At 48.6% G+C, this 27,176-nt stretch overlaps 1 protein-coding gene across 1 annotated transcript; it reads right to left on the bottom strand.

Annotated features, from left to right (window-relative positions):
* Positions 1 to 314: 314 nt before the first annotated feature.
* PLEKHO2 (pleckstrin homology domain containing O2) lies at positions 315 to 25,505 on the bottom strand (the record flags this gene model as incomplete). The annotated part of the gene is made up of 6 exons (XM_080351209.1): positions 315 to 1,556; positions 3,793 to 3,891; positions 6,794 to 6,898; positions 13,593 to 13,709; positions 20,667 to 20,819; positions 25,497 to 25,505. 6 exons carry the CDS (start codon positions 25,503 to 25,505, stop codon positions 315 to 317), a joined length of 1,725 nt encoding a protein of 574 aa, XP_080207335.1.
* Between the last annotated feature and the right edge of the window lie 1,671 nt (positions 25,506 to 27,176).

Here is a 27,176-nt window from a genome sequence, read left to right as displayed (position 1 = left end):
GTTTGATTACCAGTAATTTTTAAGGCCTGATCCATCAAAAGGACTTTGGACTGAGTCCTTGGAGAGCATTCACATTTTTGAAACTATTCAATGTCCTGTAACCTTCTGCTGTGCTAAGAGGATTAAAACCGGACTGGTATGTACAGCATGAAGAAAGAGAGAAAGACGCAATAACTGAAAGCTCACTTCTGTCCCATAAACATGGTGTGCACAGCAAAACACCACCTTTTAAACACTGGCCTAGCAATGGTACAAATCATAAATGGCAAATGTTTAGCTTTGATTTTGAGAAAGAAGTCTCTTTGAAGAGTATGTCAGGGAGCACTTCTCCTATAAAGAGTCACTAGATCCTTTTGCTTTTCTTTCTGTTTCTGTGTTGCTTCTTTTTTCAGTTCCCCAAGACCTTTAATTTCTTGCAAAACTTGTGTAGCTTGCCGAAGTTGTTCTACTGCCTCATTGAGCAATGTCTCTGCCATCACTGGGGGCCCATTCCCTTCCTGGGCCTGTTCCAACCCTTCACGTAAAACCTTCTGCAGAAGTTTTTCTGTCTTTTCCCTTTCATTAGCAACTTTCTCCTCCATTTTAGCTAAGCAGTGATGGGAATCCTTGGGGAAACCTTGGCTTGGAAGTGCTCTCTGTGTATTTTTGGAATCAGACAGCAAGTCCCCCAGAGAAGAACTGCGAAGTTTAAGAGCTGAAGTGTTTTCTACAGATGCTTTCTTCTCAATAGTTGCCTTTACACTCTCGTGGCCTGTTTCTGTGGCCAAGGAAGTCTCTGTCTCTCCTGCTGAACTTTGCTGTTCCTTCTCAGCAGAGGTTCTCCCATTTCCTTCTTCAGTTTCAGCTCTTGGGGATGTGGACTCTGCCAGCTCGCTGGCTGTGATCCCATTCACCGTGGGCTTGGAGCTGCCAGACTCCAGGTCATCCCGAGCCCCAGCATCCAGCTCACCATGGCTGGAGTTCATTGTGGCCAGCATTTTTTCAGACAGAACCTTAGGAGGAGGAACAGGAGGCTTTGTAACATCTGCAGTGGCAACCTCAGCAAGGTTGTCTTTGCTACCGTCTCCTGACGATTTCAAGTCTTCTGTGGTTTTAGGTTCAGGGACTGGTTGGTCCCAAGCAACTTTTAGTTTGTCTGGCACACTCTTAGGAAGAGGAATTGGAGCTTTTGCTGTGCCCCGGCTGCTGTCCTCAGTGAGGTTCTCTCTGTTCTCCTCGCTTGGTGCTTGAGATCCTTCCACATTCTCCTCTGGGCTTACAGAGTCCTCTTCCTTGCCATTTACATTGTCCTTTGATGCTATGCCTTCCTTCAGCTTCTTATCTGGAGGCAATGGAGGAGACAGAGGTTTTTTATGTTCCTGGTCAGGAACATTGTTCTCTGCATCTTGGTTTTCTTTTGTGCCAGTTGGTTTTGTAGGAGGCATAGGTGGCTTTGGAGTCTCTTTCTGAGGTGGTGCATTGTCGCTTTCACTGGTGGTGGAATCAAAGTTTGGTGGTCCATTGTCCACTATATCCAGATCTAGTCGCAGGATACCATCCGACGTAGACTTCGCAGCCTGAAATGCAAGAGAGAACTTTCTCAATATCTATCCGATCATCAATCCTGTGCTCTATCCTTTGACTTCAAACTAAAATGCAAGGCTCGCAACCAGCATGGCAAACAAGGGATTGCTGCTTCACACATCCACCTCGTTTGTACTTCAATATGTTGAAAATGCAAGAAAATCTGACTGATAACAAAACTGATGCTCTTAAGAGCAGCTTTTTTTGTAGCTCAAGAGCTTGAGGTTCTTCCCCACAGCATCACCATCCCCCTGTATAGCCCCGCTCTTCCCTAGACCAACACGTTCTGTAAATATCACGAGCGTTTTGGTTGCTGAGTTATTTTCTGCCTGATAGTGCAGAAACTTGCACAAGAATATCAAAGGCAATAACCATAAGCAGTCAAGAATTAGGACAAAAGCACAGAACTTATTTTAATACTTCATTTGAGAAGAACATCTCAAAGCCTCTTCCACAATAACCTTATTTCTTAGTTTTTCTGTTGTTGCTGAGTGGTCATCTGTTATATTTTAATTCTTCATCCTGTGGTAGCTGGATCCCTCTACTTTCTTCATTTACAGCGTGCCAAACAAAAGCACGCCCGCCTTCTGCTTTTGGGACTGTCATATTTTTACTTGAACATAGAAAAGGAGTTGATCTTTAGATCACTTGGCCAGGGATACTATTGTAATACCGTTGCCTTGTGCTTGCTTCCTCCAACCCAACATCATCCCTGTCTTACTGGGGCCAAGCCACAGCTGGTTAAACCTCCTTCAAACCACAGACTTTGAACAAATCACTCTAGTAGGGTTTGGTTTTCTTTTTTTCCTAAAAAGGATGGACTTAGTAAAGTCATTGCAGTGTGTAGGCTCAGTACCCCACAGGGAGAAACTGAGTGACAGTTCCTGTGTGATGAACCCAAAACCACACAACGGCAGAGCTGCAGACAGGGCCAAGCTCTTGCACTGCAGGGAGTTTAGTTAAAGTCTCTCTTTGCCTTTCCAGCCCATCAGAGAAATGGAGGCAAGCTGAATCCTGGCAGCTTGGCCCTGCCCCATCCTCACCTGCCTTGCTTTGACACCGAAAATCATAATTCATCCCATTTCCTTCATCATACGGCAGCCAGCAGCCTTGATACACATCTTTCTGCAGGCTCTTTCCCTCCCTTTCCCCTCATTCCTGCTTCTGAATTTGTAAGCCAGTTTCCCCTGAATTTGGCTGAAGGTGAGAGGTCTTACAAGTATGAACCTTGGAGGTATCTCATGAAAATAGTGAGCTGGTCAGAAAGAACTTTTTAATGCCTAGGGAAGGGCTTCCTACCTTACCAAACCTGTATTAGGCAACAGAGAATCAACATTTCATTGCTGCTGTGACTTTTGTCATGTTTTCTTCTGCGGTTTTCTGGAGGAGTGGATGGGAATCTATGATTCATTCCCATGCATTTCTCTAGAAGAGACACTCTCCTTAAACTTCTATGCAAAGTAAAAGTCTTGGGGCATCTTATTTTCTGCATCTGAGTGCTGTGCAGACACATAAGTCAGAGTCTTAGAAGTTCGAAGAAGGTTTGATTTTAAAAACTTCCTTGGTTGAGATTAATGCTGTGCTAAAATATCTATCTATCTGTGGAAAGTTTTTAGTAAATCACAGGAATCAAACATTAGTTAAGAACCTCTCCCACAGAAATGAACCACAAGTTTATTTTGTGGTGGTTTTTCTTTCTTTTTCTTTTTATAAGTGACAGATCCAGAAAATCAGTTAAGAGTAGACTGGCTAGTCCATAAAACTGCCTGGGAAAATAATGTATTCAGTTTCAGACCTAAGAAAGGGCTTATGAGCTTGAAGGCTTGTCTGCTTTTTCCAGTTAGCTTAATAAAAAATACAGCTTCTCCCCACAGACCGTGTGGTTCTTCTACCTTCAGACCACTGTGGCTACCAAATCATCCCTTCTTAGAAAATAAATTTAGGAGCTTCGGTCTCTTCTGATTAAAGTGAAACCGTAATGGCTCTCAGCAGATGGTGAAGCAGCTCGTGAGTTATAGGAAGCTGAATATATCATAATGTGTTGCAGCACCTACAGATCTATGGGAATCTGTAGCTTCAGTAGAGAGGAGCTGGTGCAGTCGTTCCTGAAGGAAGCTGTTTCCCTCGTCAGCTTTCTCTGGGATCTCTGTACCTGGGCTTTTCCCTGGGGTTTTGCAGCTCCTGGTGCTCCCAGCTGCAAAGGTGACTCACCCCAGGGCTTGCACCTACCTCCTTGAGGTGACTTCTCGTGGGCGGCCGGCGTCCCTGGGTCATTTTCACCCTGTCCCGAGTTACGTGGTCCAAGGAAAGGCTCTCGTCTACTTTCACCTTTAACAGGGGAAAGAACAAAAGAAGAGGGTCATTAATTTCTGAGGATTTACCTGTAAGGTTCTCACAGCCACACGTGAAGGGATGTGGCATTTGGACCCTGTAATGTTCTTGAATATTTCCCTTCTACAGTCTTTGCCTCAGACCTTAGTTACAGCCTGCCTGCAAAACCCAGCATGTGTGATGGATATTTAAGGTATATCTGTCCTACAAGGAGCTGTGTTTATCTAACTCCAAAGCAAAGCATCAGACCTTCAGAGGTTTGCGATCACTGACCTCCCCTCTCCCTAAAGGGAAGGAAGGACACAAGACAGCATTGTTGCCCTCACTGTAGCCTGGGTTCGGACGGGCTCCTGCATGTGGCAAAGCACAGCACTGAAATTGCTGTTGCCATCTTAGAGGTGAAAGCTCATTAATAACCATGACCCGACTGTGAACTGTATCAGCAGCGCTTCGTTACAGACCTTCCCTGCAACAGCTCTAATGACTGCAGGATGCTGAAGGGAAGGTGTGAGCAGTGACCTGGATTAATCGCAACTCTGGCTGAATTAACACCTTTATTGCCTGGAATCAGATGACAAATTTGCATCCCACACGTGTGGAGGGAGGTCCCAGCACCCTGGCAGGTAATTTTTGCACTGGCTCTGTGACTGCCCACCCACGCACGCTGCTGTGGCTGAGGGCTGGAGTCTGTGCCACGGAGAGAAGAGCACCAGTGACCAGTGATGGCGAAATGTCAGCGTGTCCTTGGTTTGCTGGTCACAAGTTTGTAGAATAGGAAAGCTGGTGAGGGTGAAATAGGGATTTAAAAGGAACAAAATGGATCCCAGTCCCCAGCTGAGATGGTAGAGTGGTTTTACAGTTCTTTCAGCGGAGAACAGCTAATCCAAGCCAGCTGAGTGCTTGACCCATTAGCTTGTGCCTGGCCTGTGCAGAAATACTTTAAATCTGTGGTCTGATCCTTACTGGAATGAAGGAGAATTAGAGGCTGGCACCCTCTGAGAAGCTGTGTCCTCAGAAGGAGGACAACCCCAGGGCAGGGAGGTGACCCGAGATCCCACCTTGCTGTGCTGCCCAGGGACTGTACAGAGTTTCCTGCCCACCTCAGAGCTGCCATGGGGTCACTTCAGCAAGGGCTGAGCACCACTGCATTACAGGACATCACACCTCCCACACACCAAAACGTGAGAGCAAACCCAGCTGCTAAGCTCTCTGCTGCTGGGTTTTATCTTCATGGGTTGCTGCTGGTTCCAGCTGGTCCCTTTAATTCCACGTGCTGCTTCCCACTCGCTCCAAGGGCCTGAGGAACCGCTACACCCCACTGCCAGTAAAAACCTGACACTGAGTGACATTTGCCTTGGCAAAAAAAGAAGAATTTCCCAGCTTCTCCTCCTGCTTTTGCCCACTGCTGAATAAAAGCAAAGCCCAAGCTCTCAGAGTTCACATCTCTAGCTCTGTATCTGCAGCGCTTAACCCTCCTCTCAAAACTTTTACTCATTGCTTCAGTTTCTTTTGCAAAACAGAACTTGCCAATTGCTTCGTCCCCTCGTTACCCTGTGCGTTACTTCCTGAGTCATTCCCGTGATGGTGGTTTTGCGAACTTCCTTTCAGTTACTGAAACAACTGCAGAATAGATACCGCTCCCTTGGTTTAGGTCAGGGCTGATTTACAACCTGACGGGGAGCAAGGCGAGGTTAGTCAGGCTCTTGGATGTGCAATTTTCATCCTTGAAGAATTTGAGAGCACAGGTGTGCTGGGGCCAGCTGAGAGGCAGCAGGTTTGGCTGGGGCCATGGAGTAACTTTCCACCAGACTTCTCTCCAGACTGCAGGCAGAATAGCTGGTGGCCTGAATCACTTCAGATTTTTCCAGTCTTGAAGACTGGGATATGTCCTAACCAAATACCTCCATTTCCAGGTGGGGAATGTGGGAAGACGGGTCTCTCCAGGCTGCAGCCCGAGCTCCGCACCGCTCTGTTATGGAACAGCTCTGGGAGGACAGGCTGAGAGAGTTGGGGTGTTCAGCCTGGAGAAGAGAAGCTCCAGGGAGACCTTATTGCAGCCTTTCTGTATTTAAAAGGGGCTGAGAAGAAAGATGGGGAGAGACTTTTAGCAGGGCCTGTTGCGATAGGACAGGGGGTGATGGTTTTAAACTAAAGGAGGAGAGATTCAGGCCAGACATGAGGAAGAAATTGTTGTCCCTGAGGGAGGTGAGAGCCTGGCCCAGGTTGCCCAGAGAGGTGTTGGATGCCCCATCCCTGGAGACATCCCAGGCCAGGCTGGACGGGGCTCTGAGCAACCTGAGCTGGTGAAGATGTCCCTGCTCATGGCAGGGGTGGCACTGGGGGAGCTGGGAAGGTCCCTTCCAACCCAAACTATTCTATGATTCTAACTCAGCATCACAGCTGCTTTTCTGCACCAGCCACTTCCATCCAGAGATGGGAACACTCCTGCATTTGCTGATCCCAAACCCACTGAAGCCACCAGGCCATCTCACAATGACTTTGGTGAGCTCTTGTGTCCCATGGGCCTCTTGGTGAGATGTCAGCTCTTAGCAGCACAGACCATCCTTCCTGCACATCATCCACTCAACCAGCTGCCCCTCTCTCCCTGCATCTAAGCCCCGCCAGGAGAGAGGGAAAAGCGGCAAGACATAGGATGGTGCAAAGGGATTTTAACATGTTCTACCATCTTGGGCTGGGAATTGAAGTGGCTGAAAGCTCCCAGCCTGTGGGGATGTGACCTGGTTTGCCTTAAATATAATCTTTCTTTTTCCTTTGACCATGGCTGGCATGCAGGAAGGACAGGGAGCACAGGGGCTTGGGCAAATTCTGCTTTTAGCTAAAAAAGCAGCAGGTATGAACTGACACAGAAATATGGTAGTTTGGAAACTGTTCCTCTTACCTCATCAAATACTTTGTTTTTTCCTCTATTGATCCCTTCATTAAGAGCTTTTATCCACGATTCCTTTTCTTCCAAAGTTGGAGCTTGAAATTTAATATCATGAACCTGCAAGAGCAGAGAGAGAATTTTGCCCAAGCATTCTTTGTCAGGAACAGAGAGCTAGCTCTATGCTATCACTTCAGTTTCTATATAACATCCCGTTCCAGCCTGTGTTTAAACTACAGATTCCTTTGCGCTTTGGCAAGTACTTCACTTCATAGCTCCCATGAACAGGATTTTGTTATGCTCAACAGCTTGTTGCTGTAGTTTTATTTTTGTAACTGGTAACTAAAGTAGTAAGAAAGTAAGAGTTTCTTCCTTCTGCAAAATGCTCAGAATAGCTCCTAGAGCAGCAGCAAGTTGTACAGTGAATGGTCACACTGTGTAGAGAGTCAGACTGAAAGTCTGTGTCATTTTGTGCTGGTTCAGGTGCAGTAAAGTACTTCTCTTCAGCTTCCCCACGGGCTTCAAGCTGAGAGCAACAGGAAGGCTGCGTGCAGCCAGCTCTGCCTGCTTCTCTGTTCCTGCGGCTCTGCACAACAGAACTGATACGAGAATCCAGGGCTCTGACCTTGGCTGCACCAACCCTGAATCAGCTGAGCGCAGATGTGATGAGGCATAAGGACAAGTGAAAAAAATTAACTGTGTCTTTTTCTGTTTGCAAATGAAGCAATACAGCAGTGAACGCTACAGACAAACACTTTCTGGGGTTTGGGCAGCTGTCCTAAGAGGAAGAGTTGGCCATACAAGAGGGAGCTGGCAAGAAGCACGGGACACATATAAGGAGGGAGCAATGGATGTTTGTACGGCCTGTCCTCCTTTCAGCCAGCTCTCCCCTTCCTCCAGGTCAGTCCCAGGGCTGTGCTCACTGTTTTGAATCTCTTCTTGACCTCAGCAGGAACAATAGGGAGGGTGTTATTTATTTCACTGCTCTGCTCTCTGAGCACCTCCCGAGTACTATGTACACTTCAGGTGAAGAAATACCATCTTCATGTTCCAGGTGGCTTTATGGCAGCCTGGCTTGGATCCAAATAGCTCCCTGTGGTGCCCTAATCTGCACTGCACAGGCACACAGAAATGCTCTTGTGCAGAAGAACATCATCGGAGCTGCAAGATCAAGCACTTAAAAATCAGACAATGCCAACGTTGCTGGGGCAGCCCAGACTCAGCCTGCTGGGCTTGTTCCTGCAGCACTGTCCCTAATGAGAGAGGCAGCACTTCTTACTGAGCCACTGCATCGTATGTTGTATCCTCGTGGGTCAATATGTCATATTGATTGCACTCAGCTCAAGCCCTGCCCTGAAAACAGAATTACTGATTTCCCCCAATGATCTTTTCTTTGCTGCTCGTCACTAGAATATCTGGGGGCTTCACAAATTACTTTTCAGAGCAACTGAAATTATGTCTCTTACAGGTGGGGAGGTGAGCTACAGAGAGGCTCATCCAAAATGTGTACTAATGAGGTCTCATTTGGAATAGTTTTCTCAGGTATTTAACATCTTACAGGTATTCTGCACCTTTCCATTGCATTCAAGAGTAGTTATACTCCCAGCCTTTCTGTATATGAGGCCCCACATTTTGAAATCACAGCCATGTCTATATAAAAAGGGGACTATATAAAAGGAGGGTGATGAAGCTAATGGTGACTGACAGTCAAATGCTCTTAGCAGCTCCCCGTTGTTTATGGCACAAGAAAGCAGCAACTTTTTTGGGTCTCAGTGACTTCTGAAAGTACTATCTGAAATTCTGCAGAAATAAAGCCTGATCTTAGACCTACTCCTGCTGTTTAGCTAGAAACTGACTGCCATTCCCTGCTACATTCATTTCTCACTTCAATGCCATAGTTTTACATCTGCACGTCACAAAGTGCCAGACCTTCATAACCAGCATCACAAGCAGGGAGTTAAGAAGCAATTTGAGGAAAGATTATTTATTCTATTAGTTTGCACATAAGGTGATGGAGCCACATGTCTTCCTGAGAGCTCAGAGGAGAGTTTAGGGCCTGAACCACAGCCCTCTGGAGAAAGAGCTCTTTGTCTGGGGCACAGAAGGTCCACACTAACCAGGGGACCTAAGGGAAGGCAAGGCTCCAAAACAGAGTGACAGCCAGATTTCGTTTTAGTCCAAGCAGGCCTGGTTTTGTGTGGCCTTAAAAACTTTGTTTGGAAACGATTTTGCTCCAAAGCTTTGTGATTATAAAAGCTTATGAGAAAGCTCTACTTGTGAGCAGCTGAGCTGCTGCACTGCCTGGCAAAGACCTGGCAGCCGGCACCGGGGTTTAGAAATCTCTGTACATGTTGTTCAGGGGAAGGATTCCTGCCTCACTTTAAGATTCCTCTTCTAATGCAACTTTCTGTGCCTCATTCTCCACAAAAGCCTCCAGCCTTCCAAGAACTGGGACTCTGACTAAGCACTGGCGTCAGGGCCGAGCAAAGGCTCAGGAGGACGGTTCATCATTAATTAGAAGCCGAGGTGTCCCTCTGGCACGCAACCCTCTGCCACACAGCGTAATGCTGACCAACCACCATGGCCACCAAACACAGACCAAACAGGGCTCTGAGGCTGGGACTGGGGGTGCTGCCAGCCAGAGGCTCTTTGTTGCCGCGCAGTCCCTCGTCTGTGTCCAGCTGTAGCTCGTGTCCTCGGCCATAGCACTGGGGAGAGGAGGGCAACCCAGAGCAGGGGTTGGATGCTCTCTGTAAAGCAAATGGCTGCAGAGAAGAGGCAGGAAGGAGCTGCAGGAGTTGAGCTCAGCCCTGCCTGTCACCAGGGCTCTGTACACTAGTCTGAGACCCCTGGGTCCTCTACAAAGAAACAAGTGAATTTATCTTGTCTGTATTTTTACTCATTTGAGTATTGACAGAGGATGCCCCTGAAGATGGATACTCCCCACAAAATGTTAAGCAAGGTCTGTTCTCCAGCAGTGATTTAAGGCAGGGAGTCAGTGACACCAAATCTAAGAGGAAAACAGGCACATTTGCTCTCTGTCTCGCTAAGCCAGCTGAGCCTGAGTCATGCCACAAACAACAGCTTGGTGTGCCGGGAAAAGCCGTCATGGCCAAACCTAATGTGATAGTGACCATTGTTAAGCCATGAATACAGACTGTGCAATTGACTCTCAGTTAACTCAGGGCACAGCACGGCCAGTCAGCTCCTGCTGAATCACCAGCGAGATGTCACGCAACAAGGAGCTCACTCACGGGTCACTGTCCGTGACGGCAGCAAGCACAGTCCCCCTGATTGTTTCCTGTCTTTTCGGAGACATCAGTCTCTTCAAGCAGTGAGTGTCTTATGGCTACGCTGACCCTGCTTTCCAGGAAAGAGAAGTGTTCCTGGGGTCAGCCTGTTGTACCTGTACTAAATGATTTAACAGACAAGCTCTGGAGAACTGTATAGCTGCAGTTTAAGACCTTTACCAACACTGGCTTTTTGCTGAGTGCTTCTGCTAGATGCTGCTGATCTGCAGCACAGGTGGGGGACAGAAACCTGTGCTTGCTCCTCAACTGTTTCGGCACAAACCTGGTGTTGGCTTCAGTTCAGTGGGACTGGGCTAAACTGGAGTGGGAACTGCTCGTGAACAGCTCGTTGAGGTGTGGGAGTGTGTTCCCTTCTGCTGACTTTTGGTACAGGGTGGTCACCTGGAATAGGCTGCACAGAGAGGTTGTGGAGTCTCCTTCTCTGGCGACATTTAAAACCCTCCTGTACACGTTCCTGTGCAGTCTACTCTAGGTGAACCTGCTTTAGCAGGTGGGTTAGACTGGATGTTCTCCAGAGGTCCCTTCCAACCCCAACCATTCTGTGATTCTGTGACTCTGTGACCGGCAACAGAAGCCGGAGCTGGGTCAGTAACATCTTAAACGACCAAGAGCGCACCAGAGTCTACCTGCCAAACGTGAGGTCATCTCCTGCCTTCTTGTGCATGACTTTGTCAGGTTAGATCATGGAGGGAAAAGCTGAAGCTGAGGCACTGTCAGTTAGGGGATTGTTGCGTTTTTCTGCAGCTGAACCAGGAGCTACCTCATCCCTGGGAATAACGCGGCATCTCTGCCAAACCGGCAGAGCCCAGGAGCACACTCCTCCAATGCCCAGGGCAAAAGTGCCTCACTGTGATCTGCTGCAGCTTCCAGGCTGGGCCCCTGCTGAAGGCAGCTGCAGGTACCTCCAAAATCGACTAAGGGAAAAATAAGCAGTGGAAGTTTCCACTCCTGACCACAGGTGCAGAGTTTGTGCCTGGCATGCTCGGAAATGACACACGGGGAACTGCAGTGCTTACTCATGGGCTCTTTCCCTTCCTGCCACCCTCTTTCTTCCCATTCTTAACATTTCCCTGCAGCGGAAGCTTTCAGACCCACTGAATACCAGACTTGTGCCAATCTCTGTAAGTCTCTAGGCAGTTCACACCAAGCATCATTTACACTGCTTTTTGCATGGTGAGTACGTTTTAAAATCTCCAGACCAAGTCTGCTGCCCTTTCTTTACAAGCTCAGCTCTCTACATCCAACAGTTTTCATTTAATTGCTGCGAGTGGAATGAAGCATTTGAGATTTCTGAGCAGAAGGGGTCTTTTGCGCACTTCCAGCAGCACTTTCAGTTCCACACCAGTGCAGGTGTGACATCTCATATTGTCTCAGCTTAACGAAAGTATCATCCTTGTGAAAAGGTAAAGCAGAATCTGGACTACATCCATCAAAGACCAGTGTTTAGCAAGGAAATCTATTTATTTGTGTGCAACTCTATCCGCAGAGAAGTTTTAACTGACTCATGTCCTCTGCTCTTCAAGAATATCCCATCCAAGATTTAGACTGAAATTCCCTACAGCTAAACTGGGCTCCCTCTTTTCAACAGGCAAACTCCTGTTTGTGCACTGAAACAGCAACAGCCTTTCCTGTCTTCTTCAGAAATCCCACAAACTCACTGGCTTTCTGCATTCCCCGGCACTGTGCTCATGAGAGTGGGCAAAAAACAACCCCTAGCAAGATCTGGCAGGGCTTGGCAAGGCATTTCACAGCATGATTTTAAACTGTGGATGGCAGCAAGCCTCCCAAATGGAAAATGTTTAGCTGATATATATCGCCACAGCTGCAATTTCAAAACAGAAGGCGGCCAGTTGTGTACATTGGCCTCCTCGATGAAGCCTGTTCTAACATCGGCCAAAGTATGTTGTGTGTCAACACCCTCACCAGATTCCCAGCCAAAAGGAGGGTGGGAGGCAAGCTACAAACAGGGAACTTTTCATTTATAAAACCCCTTCCTTCCACCAAAAGAGCCTTATAAAAAGTAGCCTCTATCTAGGTTTCCATTTAATTAGTGGCATGAAAAACAGGGGAGCTGTAAACTTGCCAGCATGCCAAAAGGATGAAGTTACCCTTTCAAGGCAGAATTCGGGCATATCATTCTCCTAACGAGAAATGAAAGGCTTAGGAACAGGTCTCACATCCTTTGTTGATTAATGCAGCAGTGCAGCCATATGCAGCTATTGCACACTTCACTTCTTGAAGTAACATACTTTCACATAATAATAATTATTCCTACTATGCCGTCCATCTCTGAGCACACAGGCTTTTATTCACCTCCCTGGGAATAGGTATGCGCTTGTAGTTATTGAGCCACCCTCTGGAAAACACACCAAGCCTGCCAGGGTTATCCATTTTCAGTCGAAAATTCACATTATTTCTGATTAATCAAGTTAAAAAACAAATGCTAAACCTCCTCTTAGACTGGAGAAACTCACTGCTCTGGATTGTGGTACTGAGCACGGGGTGCAAACTTCCAGGGTACCATCTCTTTGATGCGTGGTGCTTAATATCACTTTTCTCCTCATTACGCACTGCAACTTCTTGCAAAACAAACATCATTCAGCTTCTCTATCTACCCCCACCCTGGTCCATGTGAGTGTTTTGGGGCAGGACAGTCCTTGTTTTGTTGTTTTGAATGAAGTTTAACACAATGATGCTCTGAACTCAGCTGGGATCTTATTATACAAATAAACACTAAGTGACTGGAGTGAAAGAATAAGCAACAATGACAACAATGACTAAACAATCTCCATTTATTGAAACTAAATGGAGATGTGGGAATGCAGGCAAGTTGATATTTTTGTGTTCACATTCATATGGAAATTAATGTTTTTCTCTTACAACGTCTTAGGTTTGCATGGGAAAATTTAATAAGATTTCTTAGGCCAATAAAGTCATGTTTAAATTAGAAGGTAAGTCAAAGTGCAGTTCCTCAGGAGCATCCTAGCCCATAAAGATGCTGAAATGGATAGCAAGTAAGCAGAAACTAAGGAGAACTTCCAAAGTATGTGCAGTGATGATGAACCTAAGATGCCCTTGCACACAGTCAGAGCTCAGATGGATGCACAACTTCTCTGCAACACCAGCCTGCCTGTTGGTTTCTGGATCTAACCAGACGCTGTGCAGGATGCTAAAGATGTAGAGTTTCATAAATTCTGCAGAATAAATCGTTTATCTTAGGAACTGTTTGGGTAGAAGGAACTTTGCACTGGAAGTACAGGAGTACTAGAAGAAAGAAAATGGTAAAGCAGGAAGAATATCAAGAGGAAAAGGTTGAGTGGGAGGAAGACTCCACAAGAAGAAAGTGTTCAAGACAGTAGCGTTCCTCCTTACACACTGGACCATTCACAGTTACAGGTAATTTCTCCTGGTTGCCAAAGAGCTCAATCTCAGGGCCTTTCATCTGCTCTGGGAACTCATTTTGGAGTCTGCAGACTTGAGGGTGATGAGAAAGGCAATCCTACCTTCTTACCCGGGGAGCGGATTAAAATGAAACGGTTTTTCTTTTTTAGTAGCGCACGCAGTTCCTGGCACTTGTCATAACTCTCCAGTTCCACTGTTTCTATGCACTTCTGTTCATCCTGCAGAGGGAATGAAACATTATTATGAATAGGAGGCATCAAAATCAATCACATAACATCAAACCCTGCATGTGTTCCCCTCGCATGTGTCTAAAAGCTCTTCTGCCTTAAAAATAACCTGCGTGCAGACAGCAAGCCCCCATAAATCAGGCTGGCATCTCACTAAGAAAACACCCTAAGTCTTCAAACTACAGGCCAACTTGTGGCTAGTGGTCCACAGTGGCTGAGCAAATCACAGAATCATAGAAAAGTTTGGGTTAGAAAGAACCTTCCCAGCTCCCCCAGTGCCACCCCTGCCATGAGCAGGGACATCTTCACCAGCTCAGGTTGCTCAGAGCCCCGTCCAGCCTGGCCTGGGATGTCTCCAGGGATGGGGCATCCACCACCTCTCTGGGCAACTTGCGCCAGGCTCTCAGTGTAAAAAATTTCTTCCTCATGTCCAGCTTTACTTTAAAACCATCACCTCTTGTCCTGTCCTAACACGCCCTTCTAAAAAGTCTGTCCCCATCCTTCTTATTGGCCCGTTTGAAGCACTGAAAGGCCACAATAAGGTCTCCCCAGAGCCTTCTCTTCTCCAGGCTGAACACCCCAACTCTCTCAGCCTGAATAATAACACATGGTGGACAGTAACACCAGCCTCTGCCACCTCTGTTGGCCTCATCCAGGCATCTGCAGCCAGAAACAAGGTGGGAAGGTCTTTGCTTATCATCCTACCCCAGCCACAGGCTGAGAATGTGCTGTCAGTCCTGGCATGGGAAGGAGGAATAATATGATGCATGTTTATAAACCTTCCTGGCATGATCTCAGAGCACTCCCCAGGCTTCCCCTTCACTTGGTGACACTGCCTCCTCCCCATGATGCACACAGGAGATGTTATTCTGCTTTTTCACAGGGAAGATGATATAAACATCACGATGGTCCAAGCAGCTCCCCAGGAAGCCCAAGACAGTGCAGAGATAAGAGGCGACTGCTGCCATCACGTCAAGCCTCAGCAAGGTCAGCAGGAGCCACGTGCAACAGGGACACACTCCTCTTGCAGCCACGCTCTGGGCTGTCAAAAGGCTTCGGATTGGAAATATCGTCCCATACATCCAGAAAAACTGTCAGGGCCAGCATCTCAGCGGGGAATATTTATCTCTGGAGTATCTCCACTGGTGGCTGCCGGCCACAATCTTGGCTCGTTTCTCCCAGTAACATAACTAAAATTCCACATGTGGTGCGTGGCTCAGTTCAGCTGCAGAGCACCATCCCTAATAGGAATCACAGTGTAACGCTGGGCAGATAATATTCTTTGTGTCTCAGTAGCCCAGAAGAGCCCAAAGCTCCCTTTTGCTAAGCATTACACAAATAAACAGTGAGAACGCAGAGCAGTTCTTGCCGGTAAAACGCTACAGTCAGCATGCCTCATGTACCTCTCTATTCCCATCATAAATTAAAATCACCGGCCATGACCATCCCCAGCTCAGGCTCCGCTCCATCCCAAGGCAGCTCCTTGTACCCGTATGAGTTTGTATTTAGCAATTCCTGTAACAGAGAGGGCGTGTGGGATGAGGAAACATGTCGTAGCCAGGAAGCTGCTGCGTGGCTGGAGGCAGGGAATGGCGAGTTCAGAGGGAACTGGGCTGCAGGGAATTTCCTCCCTTTACCACTTGACATTTAAGTCACTGCGCAGAGCTCAGGCTGTATTTAGGTTTATTTTAACCCTCCTGTATGGGGATGGGGGCCCAGCAGAGCCGACGCCAGTAGGCAGAGCAAGTTCTGAGCCACTGAGGGATGTCTGGATCTAATTCACGTTTATTATTTTAATGACATTACTGTTTATTTCATTTAACGCTGAGTAGGTGAATTTGACCGGAGAACTGGGAAAATGTATATGAGCAGGAGGAGATTAATTCTGCTCAAACCTAAAACTGAGCAGATAAAATCCTGCTGACGTTCTGAGCCTTTTGAAGGCACAAGGCTCCTGCTGCAATCCTGGTATTGCAATGTCACTGCGAAAGGATGGGGATGGAAATAATAACCCCTCGGCAGCCAGCAGATGACAAAGGAGGGTGAGGTCAGGAATACATGCCTTGGGGACGGGTGATCTCATCCTGGCCTTGGGTGGACGGCCGCCCACATCACAGCCCTGCCGCACGGCCGGCGCGGTCACCAGCTCCAACATTAACGTTTGCTGGGCTGAAGATCATCTACATCTTCAGGGCTTGGCAGCGCCCTGACCAGAGACCAGCACAAAGCCTCCTGCTCACCCTCCCTGCTCTCAAGAGCAGCTCTGTCCCCAGCAAAACCCAGTGGCTCCATGTCACCCACCTTGTCCACACCATCCTTCCTTGTCTCTTGGAGGGGAATCTTCCCTCTGAACCTGTGCAAGCTGCCCTCAACCTTCCACAAACCACGAAGCACAGATCTGGGGGACAAGAAGGACTTGGCAAGGTGGAGAGCTGTAGTTTTGCCTTCCAGCTGCCCCTCTCCTCCCTGGGACGCTTTGTGGACTCTAGCCTGGCCGGGGAACAAGGACAGCGAGGACAGGGACATGCAGGACCCTGCCTCCCAGGGCCACCCGCTTGACTGTACAGGCTATAGCTCCTTCACCTCAAAGACCTGAACTTCTCAAGTAAGTTCTTGTCTTCAGGGAGGGTGGGGAAGAAAGCAGCCAGAGAAATATGAAAACTCCATGTCTGAGGGCAAAGGAAAAGCATCGGAGTTCAGCGAGCATCAGAATGGGGCTTTTGTTTCTGTTTTACCCTTGGCACATGGCCATCCCCTCTCTGTGAGCCTGCTTAGGTCACAAAGATGCTTTACATTTGTCCTGTACCATTGAAAGACCAAAAGACCCAACCCTGCCGTGGGTCTTCGGGTCCCTTCAGCCTCCTGGGACCTGGACAATACTCAGCATCACGTGGAGATAAAGTCACTTCCAGGGCCCTAACCAACACATGGGCGTCAGACGTGTTCTGGAGAAGTCCCGCTCCATCTGGTCTCTAGTGTCCCCAAGAAGTTAAAACAATCCTTCTACACCATCCTGAGACACAACAGTTGAGCCTCACTTGGTGGTCACACCTCCCAGTGCTGTCCTTGCTGCTGACTGAGGCCAGGAATTCCCTTCATGACACCTTTCTTTTTCCCTCTACAGATTTTAGGGCTTGTTTTTTAAATTGCTTTGGTGCTTGCAGTAAGGGACAATCAATAAGATGCTTAAAATCCTGGTACAGAACTCCCTACACTCATGATTTAATGCAGAAAACCGATTCCATCAGCTATTAGTGGAGAACACGCTGCAACTTAAACCTGAATGTGTCTGTAAGCTTGGCCCTTAAGAAGAAAATTACTAAACACCTAAACATATTCATGCAAGTGCTTAGCCAAAGAATCCCACTTGGCAAACAACTTCCATAAAGTTGATAGAAAAGGGGAAAAACGACCCACTGAAATTTGTGTTTAAATGAATGTAAAATTTCCAGCAGAGACCTCCTCACTGGCACATTCCTGGGCTGTGACCCTCAGTGTACAATGTCTACACTGCCTGAAATGGTAATTTATTTCTCCATCTGTGGATTTCAAAGCATTTTAATAAATCGCTTTTGGGTATGCACTGCTATTATTTTGCCAGGGGCAAAATGCAGATGTTAACTGCATGACTGTTAAATGCTGAATGGACCCTCTGGTTCCTAGAAGACTCTTTGTTTAGTAGGTTTTTTTCCCTGAGAAATAATACACTTAAAACCACTTCTCAAACAACAAAAAAAAACCAGCTCTAACCACTAGTTTAGGGTAAAACCGAGCCCAGGACTGACACTCTCTCATCCATAATGTGATGATATTGATCTGTGTAGTCTCTCTGCATAGAATTGCTTGTTCTTCAGATCACTTTGTAGTTTTGCAAGGCTTAATTTTTACTCTGGCAAGAATATTCAGAGACAAGAAGACGAGAAACCCCATTAGAAAATAACCTGTTTGCTTGGTTCTTAGTTTACATGAAGGTCCAGATGCGGGCTGCCGTAGATGGAGGCACAGCAGATAACAAGAAATCCATCTCCCTTCATTTCACATCCATTGAAAGAAACCCGAAGCCAGGCAGGATGATTTTCACCCCCCATCTGCTCCAGGTAATCCAATCACCATCTGCACTTTGCCTTTGGGAGGGTAGCTCTGCTTTAAACCAAACCAGAAGCTTGACAAAAAGATGCAATATGGGAAAAGACACTCCCAAGGCAGGTCAGGAGTGAATTCCAGGGGATTGGTATTGATGATGATAAATACAGTATTTGTGTTCTGCTCTGACTGTACTTTCTGGTGACACAGTACAAATGTATTGCCTGTATCTGTTGTTTACCATGCCCTCTGCTTGTTTTGCACACACAAACCTCAGCTACAAGCGCAGCCGGCTTCATGTGATCGTGTAAATCGGCATATGAAACAACTGCTAAAGGCTTCACACCTCTTCGTGAAGGGCTCCAACGCACCAGGGACTGATAAAAGCACAAAGCGTCCAAGTCACTAGCTCAGTTCCTGGAAATCTGATGGGCTCAGACCAGTTCAAATCTTCAGCCTCTAAGCCTGCCCTCCCACATGGAACTGACCTTCCTCTCATTTAACCCATATATGCCTAACTTAGGATATATACGGAAAAATTCTTGTATTCTGTTGCCTGAGGCTTTATCTCCTTTTTCTAGGGTCCCAATTCATCAAGCACTGAACAATCTCATTTTAAAAAAGCCTGAGGATGGCCTGGGATGCCGTGTGTGTCTCCAGGGTCACACAAATCAGAACAGGTATGTGGAGAAGGTGCAGTGGGGAAAAAACAGCAGCTGGAGCTCCAGAAAGAAAAGCCACCATAGCGCGTGGACTGTCCTTTGACATTGGGCAAGGCCCTTCTCATCTCAAAAACTCAGTTCCCCGATTGTAAGAGGGAGACAGCAACACTGCCCCAACTCATGTTAAAGATAATTACAGTAATAAACATGAACTACCTCAATTTTGTGGCAACGGGGACCCCTCCTGAGTGCAGAAAATTGCCATTTCCTTTAGTTCCCCTGCACAATCACATGCTATCCTATTGTGCTACCAGATAATTTTGTAGCAATTTCCTCTCCTAAGACATTTGACTTCACTGTAAGCCATTTTAATAGCCTATAGATATTAACATGATCCCTTATTTACAATAATGGGACCTTGTAGCTACTGTAGCTTACAGATGCAATTTATTACAGGATGTTACCACAATCCGCAGGCTACCAGAAAACATTATGCCTGGTTGTTACAAATGCCATTTTCCTTGTTGAGATAATAAAATAACCCTTCAAATGATGGGGATTTTTCCTTCTTCTCAATGTCTGTGAAAATAAATCTTACTTTAAAAGCCTCCTTTTCCCTTGTGGTAACGAAAACCTCCATATATCTTGTTTTTAAAGGCATGCCCTTTGAAAAAAAAAAGCCTATGTCATGTTTATACATTTTGAATCTGCAAGTTCCTGAAGCTTCAGCCGGACTCAACAGGTGTCCAGGGCACTGGGAAACAATCTGCAGAGACTCAACCGTTTGCAGGACCCGGCTGCATCTCCCTGTGTAAGAGAAACCTCCAGTGCCTTCCAAGCTGCTCATCACCTGACACTGACTTCTCAGTTCATTATTCTTGCACTCTTCATGACATTTCAAAACTAAGAACAAACGCCTCCAGAAAGCTCTGGGATTCAGGAAGAGCAGGAGGGTTCAGCATATGGGAGGAGGTAATACCCTTTAGCCTAAATTGTTTATAACAAATCTTCTTTATTAGGCAATAGTATGGGGTGTTTTTAAAAAAAAAAGAGAACCAAACTCATTGTCAGTCCTGTTGTTCCTGAAACCATCGCAGCAATGCAGCTGCTGGAACATTTCCCCATTCTTCTTCCCTTGACACACTGCGCAGCAGCTTTATATGATTTTGGTTTTATATCATCCTGATACCCACGAACGACCCAATCCCCTCGTGTCAGACATCGTGTGGGCACGCGGTCCTTGTGCAGAGGTGGAGTGGGAAACACTTCTCCACCCTGATGTGCACACAAACCATAAACCAGCAGGGTTTAGACTTACCCACCCCTAATCTCAAACCTCTCTGGGTTGTAGCTTGCGCTCTGCAGTGTGATTTCTAATTTCTGGGGCAAACTCAGCTCTTGAAGAAGCCCCTTCCAGCCCAGGAACCCAGGGCCTGACGCAGGAAAGAGCCACCTTTGCACCCAGCAGGACCAGCCCTGAACTCTCCATTCTTCTCGCATGAATACGCAGGACAGATTTGGCTTGGCTCTGATTTCTCCTTTGATTGGAAACAGCTCTAAATGAGGCCATGAACTTGAGGCATGCAATTTATCTAGTGAAGTCCAGGACAAGGCTCCCAGGGGTCCTTTGCTCAGTACTGGCTCAAGTAAAGGGAAAAGATGAGCCAAATCCAGACTGTGTCCCTGCTTAAGGAGGACAGCAAGTGCTCACCACCTCACTCTGTATCCATCAGTGGCTAAAGGAAACCCCAAAGAGTCTGGCTAGCAACAATTTGAGCTGCCTGAGGGGTGCCAAACAGCTGCGGAGCTGCCTGCCGTTCCCTCGAGAGGCAGGTGGGAAGTCAGCCTGCTCCAATCCAGCTTTTATCCTTTAAAATCCAAAAAAGTGCACAGCACATATCCTGTTTCCACCCAAAGCTTTGCTCTGTTTGCCTTCTCACAGGATGTCCTGCCCCTATGTTTTTATTTTTGCTTTTTTTTTTTTTGGCAATGGCACTGTCAAAATATTTACTGGCTAAAATATTTATAATATATAATATACTCTAAAATGCAGCTGCTGTCTCTTTTTTATGGCATTTACTCTTCCTGGAGATAACTGGAGAAGCTCTTTTGAAAGGAATAGGCTGGAGAGAAGACTGAAAACCACTGTGTCACCAAGGGCCGGATTCTGCCCCTCACTGGAAGCCCTGAGCTGTGACCATACCTCATCCTCAAAGACCACGAGCTGTGTTTTCCGTAGCTGGATGTAACGATCCTTCCACAATCCCAGGAGCCCCCCACTGCTTTTCTTAATCCAGCCGTATTTCTCTGCAGTTGGAACAGACTTGGGTTTCTCCGAGACCTCCTCCTTTGTATCCTGCAAGGACAGAAGCGAGAAGGAATTGCATCAAAAACACTTGCCATCCATTTAATGACGATCACCAGAAAGCCCAGACAAGACCTCAGCACCAGTACAAGTCCCTCCCTACCACATCACAGACTGGCATCTTCCAGAGGAAAAGTCAACCAGCTCCCAGCGCAGAGCTGCCACGGGACTGGGGAGCAGCACAGAGCCTGGCCAGCCCTGGGATCACTGCTGGGACGGCACCAAGGCCACCTTGCTCCTCTGCTTCCCCAGTAGCCCAGAGACACTTCTGCAAGCTTCTCCTCTAGGTCTCTACATTGGGTCATTGCCCCCAAACCAACTCCTATGAACAAATCCACAGCATGGGGGCCAGGACTTCATCACATCTGCACTAAAATGTTCCTGTGAGGCTCCTGCGGGCTTTGCGAGCAGAGGGAAGGACCGGCAGAGAAGGCAGCACCAAGAGTGGGGTCTTTTTTTTGCCCTGCCTTTAGCTCCTTGCTGCTCGTCACCGCTCGCTCTTGCCCACCCACAGCAGCATGGGGAGCCCCACAATCCTGCACTGGGAGGCTGCTGGCTTTCCAGGCCTGCTAAAAACCAGGAGATGCATAACTTCCCTGCTTTGAAAAAAAAAAACAAACCAAACATCAGAAATATCCAATATCAATATTCTCATCAAACAGAGACAGGAAACCTAAGACGGGGAGCGAGGGCAGCCAGGTTTATTAGCCAACTGCTTTCACCAGCAGACTCAGTTCAAAATGAGAGGTTTTGTCCCCTCCACTGCGCTGGAAGAGCGTTTGCAAAGGCAGGATCCCTGTTTGCTTCCCTCAGAGCACCCCACAATAAGCCTCTTTCCCCAGAGCAAGGCAAGGGGAATCCCCCACTGAGCCAAATGCCCTTGCACAACCACTTCACCAACCTTGTGACTTATAAGGAGAGGCCAACCCCAAATCCTCCAGCGCCCTCCCAGGAACCCCACTGTCCCCCCAGACTTGGTTTCCTCCACATCCCCGTCTGCAGGAGCAGCAATCCTGCTGCAGAAAACCAGCACATTTGCACAGACCAAGGATGCACGATGAAGGCAGAGCCCCAAATGGCCCCTGTTAGCTGCTGAATGAAACCTTTTCTCGTAGGAAAAGAAACCCAAACAAAACAAACTGGAGCAGCTGGAGCTCAGACATCACGTTTCATAACATGAGGAAATCCCATGTGTACGGAAAGGAGTCGGAGATGGACACTCCCATGTCCAGGACAGAGCTAGTGTGTATGGATGAGCTCCAAAAATTCCGAGGAGAGTCTTGCTACCAAACGTGTTTTCATGCACCAGACTCCAATGAACACACCCTTAGAGAGCAGCTGCCATTGGGGCGAGCTGCTACCTTAAAGAGGGATCTCGCACCCATAAAAAAGAGGAAAAACAGATCCAATACCCTGTGCACCTGCATTTATCCCAGTCCCAGCAGAGGTGGGAAAGAGGCTTGGCTTTGCAGGTAGGCTCAGGTGCAAAACAGGCACAAGAAACTCAAACTGCGTATCACCTAAAAGAAAATCCAGTAGAAACCTGTAATATACTTGGTGCCCTTTGCAGAAGTTCTTTCAGTCGTAGCGAGCTGCATTTGAAACGGCTGCAGTACAGGATGACAGAGCATGAAAAAGTTTTCCGGGAAATGAGGGGTAGTGCGTGGGTTTTTTTAAACTTGACTTTTTAGGTTGCCAGGAAGTTGTATTCAGTTGTGATCTGCGACTTCAGCAAACATCAGTTGCTGCACAAATATAGACCTGCTGGTTTCCTGATCAAGCACCCTTTTGATGTCATTTTTAGATAATTTGGCACAGACTTTAACCTCCCTCATAGCAGTTTCGCATGGATGTAGCTGTATGAAGAGTTTATTTGCGTGACTCCAGACCAAGAGCTGCCAGAATGTTCCTACCCCTTTTGGTTTTTTTGCTTTGCAAATTAATTTTTCCTGCTCTTTTTCCCCACCTGGCAGAAAGGCTGTTTGAAATCACATGGCAAATATGTCTATCCGTGGCCTCTCCCGGTGCTCTGCAGAGTGAAAACTACCATTTGCTCTGGTTTTAAAATAAAAATACTCCGTGTGAAGACACAGCACTTAACGTCTACCTCAGCAAAAACAACCTGATGCAGTAACTTTTTGTTGGAGTTGAGGCTCATGCTTGCACCTCTGTGCAAGGCAGAGCTGCAAAGCTAAAGCCAAGCTTATCCGGCAGCTTGTGCTGCCTGTGATCCTGCCTGCTCCCCATGGGGTTCCCCCCACCCCAGGCAGGACATCCCGGTTGTACTGGCACCCAGGAGCATCCTCAGGGAGGATCCATGACTCCGAGTCCCCGCTGAGCATCCCAGGAGAGGGTAGGTGGGGTGATGGAGAGCGCTGGTCCCAGCAGGTGACAGAATCACCTGAGCCTGGGCTGCCTGGTGCCTCCTCCCATCCCCAGTCCGGGACAGACGTAACGCGTGCGATCCCACCTTCCGTGGGTGCTGCTGAGCTGCCCAGGCACTAGGTCCCTGGCTTTGCCCCCCCGGCACGCACACAGCCCATCGCAAGATGGGGTGAAGCTGCTGTAATCCCTCACCTGCAGGTTAAGGGTGTAAAAAAAACCAGATGATGCAACTTGACCGTTTGTTCCTGCAAAAGCAAGAAGAGTCTGAGAGATGGTACCTGACATTTTTGTGGGTTATTTTTATGCCATGAATGAGCTAGGGGAGGTTGGCCATGGAAGGGCACCAAGAGCAGGGCTTTGTGTCTTTCCTGAGCTCTCTACCTGCGATTCCACGACTAAAACCACAGCACAGCACAAAGACACAAGTTGCTGTTATTAATTCAGGTTTATGTGGGTATTCCTCTGCAAGAAATACTAAGATATCCATCCCAGGATGTTCTTCGGCTGGATTCATTCCTGACGCTGGTGTAAATCCATGAGAAGAAACCCACTGATATCAGCCAAGTCAGGGAAGAACCGAGTTATCCTGTTGCTGGCTCACACCAAAGGCATTGCTCCCAAAAACAATCCATAAGAGCCATTTTTTGCAATTTATATCATGGCGCCTTCTCTTGAAGTTTCACTCTTCCAGCCTAGTTTATGATCATGTTTCACAGCTCAGCAGAGATGCCAAATTAGGGAGACAGGATGGCTTTTTATTTGACAATTAGGCCATTATTTCTCATCTCCCCTGCCTGATGCAGGAACTTTTTGTTGAAGTTGAGGCTCGTTCATTTTAAGGGCCCACATACTTTTCAGATCTTCCAACAAACAAACAAACCAAACAGTTGAATCACGGTGGTGCTTTTACAAACTACATATAATGCACGGAAGTGTTCTGCCCAGTTACAGTAACTTCATTTAAAGCAAGCGGATCATTTATCTCACACTCCTCTCTAGCACGACACGGATGAGCACCTCCCAGAGGACAACCTGCATCTCCTGACCTCCACTCTTTTTTCTCCCTTTCCACATTATCTTCCAAGCCCGGCTGTCAGCACTTCCACTTCTCCCTGACCCGCAGGAGCAAAACCATCTTACTGGAAAGAAACTGCTCAGATCCACGTGAAATTTGGGGAACTATATCAGTCACCCACTCCCGCAAGAGGATTCGTTTATCGTTAGTGAAGAGCTGGTCAGCCAATGCTGGGGTGGATGTGAAGCCGCCAGCTGGAAGCAGTTTCTCTGCTGTGGATTAATTTCATGGATACCAGCAGATAATAAGAACTCTCAGCCACTACTAACTTGGGCTACTTTGTTGTCTCCCCACTGTTTTAAAAAAGCTCTCATTCTTGCCACAAAATGTTGGGAGCTGAAATAAGGGGATGTGGGCAGGGGGAGAGACAAGCCACAGCTACCAGCATGTACCGGAGCCTGAAATCCTCTGACAGCCTGCCCTGCCGGGAGCTTTCTTTGTGCACAAGCAGCAAAACCTCATTTAAGAAAAGGAAACAGGAATAATTGCACAGCCAGATGAGGGGAGAAAATGACCAGTTGAACTTGCTAACAAATTTGTGGCATCTTAATTGATCCACATAGGGATGGATTATTGGGGTGTGAGCCCACGGATGTAAGACCTACACCTGCAGAAGCACCACTGCCCTTCTCCAAGTTAAACCCGTCCCAGGCAGAGCCCGAGGAGGAGGAGGAGTACAGACTTGGGGAAGGCTGGTAGGTATGTGGCCATGGCCAAGCTTGTGGTCTGAGCGAGGCCCAGCTCCAGTACGGAAGTACAACACCCCAGTAAGAGTCAGCAGAAGGCGGCCTGAGCAAGCGTGGCACCTCAACAAGCCCGACCCTGCCAGCGCTCGTCCTCCGGCAGCACCAACATTTTGCCCATCAGCCTCACCCGGCCGCTTAGGAAGTTTAAAACCCAAAAGAGCTCTGGGGATGGATGCTCAGCCCCAACGCACAGATGACAACGGGGGTGGCAGCTGGGGAGGAGGGATCTCCCAGCCTATAGAACCCCATTTCTGCCCCCCCCCTCATCTCCCGCAGCCGGGCGGAAGGAGGCCGGGGATGTCCCAGCGCCGGCGGAGACCCAAAAATCCCCGAAGTGGCCAGTGCGGTTCTCCGCCCCGCTTCCCGGCCGGCAGCGGCAGCGACGGGCTCCTGCCCCGCCCCGGGGGTCCCGGACGATCCCATCCCGGGGCCACCCCCGCCGTCCCGTCCGCTCGGACTCACTTGCTCCATGGTGGGCCGGGGCCGGTCGCTTCTCGCCGCCCGTTCAGGGGCTCCGCCACCGTCCCGCCGCCCCGCTGGGCTCCGGCCGGGCGGACATACCGAACCGAGTCGTGCCGGGCCGGGCACCCCGAGCTCTTTTCCTCCAGCCACCAACTTCTCGAGGAGCAGCACCAGCGGCAGCGCCGGGTTTCCGGCGGCTCCGGAGCTGCGAGCGAGGAGGCGGGGATGCCCCCAGCCCCGGCCCCGCCGCCTGGCCCGGCCCCCCCGCCTGGCCCGGCCCCGGCCCCGGCCCCACCCGCCGCGGCCGTGGGGCTGCGAACCCCCGGGGACGGGACGGGGAGAGGGGGGACTGAGCTCAAGGGAGGGAGTCCGGGGGATGAACAGCGTCCATGGGGTCAAACGGCGGCTGCAGGGAGGGACATGGACCGTGGGGTGGGACAGGGTACCCGGGGGTGGGACAGGGTCACTGGGGCGGGACAAGAAGTTTAGAATGGGAGAGGTCCCCAGGGTCAGGCAGGGTCCCCAGGGTCAGATCAGGTCCCCCAGGGATCAGCCCAGATCCCTGTGGTAGGACAGTGTCCCTGGAATCAGAGTGTCCCCAGGGCCCCAGGGTCAGGCAGAGTCCTGGGGCAGAGGGTGGGACAGTGTTCCCAGGGTGGGGCAAGGAGATTGGGGTGGGAGAGGTCCCCAGGGTCAGATCAAGTCCCCAGGGATCAGCCCAGATCCCCGTGATAGGACAGTGTCCCTGGAATCAGAGTGTCCCCAGGGTCAGGCAGGGTCCTGGGGCACAGTATGGGACAGTGTTCCCAGGGCTGGGGTGAGGCACAGGGTGCAGAGGGGTGAGAGATGCCCTCATGGACTCTGGGCATGGTGAAGCCCATGTAGGGTGGTGCCCAAGCTCGGATCCACGTGGCAGCCTGGCTCCCTCTGCCACAGCGGTGGCTCCGGGCACTGGGGTGGCCTCAGGACAGCGAATTTTGACAGTGGGGTGATGCGGTTCCTTAGCGCAAGGGAAGCAGAACTGGTTAACGCAACTAGTCACACTCAGAGCTATTGTTCTCCACTGGTATTCAGTTTTGCAGACTTCTGCTTCTATTTCAGGCCTGCTGGAGGGCTCATGTACCCAACAGCCCGCCTGTTTTTTTCTTCTGATTATTTCAGTCAGCCTAAAAAAAGGTATTACCTCCCTCTGCAAACCTTGCCTCCATTGTTCTCAGTGGAGAAAATAAGAAGGGAAGGAGAGAAAAAGTCTTGATGCCTGTTACCTCTGGGTTAAATGCTCTTCTGCATAAGTATGGCAAGTGCTGGAAGGAAAAACAGGCCACAGCTTCTGGTAACCAGAGGTGGAAGAGATCGGGACCATCCATCAGGGCTGGCTGGCCCCACCCTGCAGGGCCAGGGGTTAATGGAAGAGACGGGAATCACCCTGGGACACATTGGGGTTGGAAATGAGAAATCTTGGTGCTGTCAAGGCACCTTGACAGGGAAATGATTGCCATGTCAGCAGAAAGGAGAAAGTCAATAATAGAGGTGCTATGATGAATCTGGGTTTTGACAAGAGGTTGAGGCACTGAACACTCTTGGAAAAGCAAAGGGAAGAAAGACGGATCCTAACTGGCCATTACTGGTGTGACTGGGGGGAGAGGACAGCACAGGGGGACGCATCGTGCCCAGCGCTGC

Source organism: Nesoenas mayeri (assembly GCF_963082525.1).
Source record: "Nesoenas mayeri genome assembly, chromosome: 11".
In the NCBI taxonomy this organism is placed as follows: Eukaryota; Metazoa; Chordata; class Aves; order Columbiformes; family Columbidae; genus Nesoenas; species Nesoenas mayeri.
Note: the sequence above shows the minus strand (reverse complement) of the source record. Positions and strands in the feature narration are given on the sequence as shown.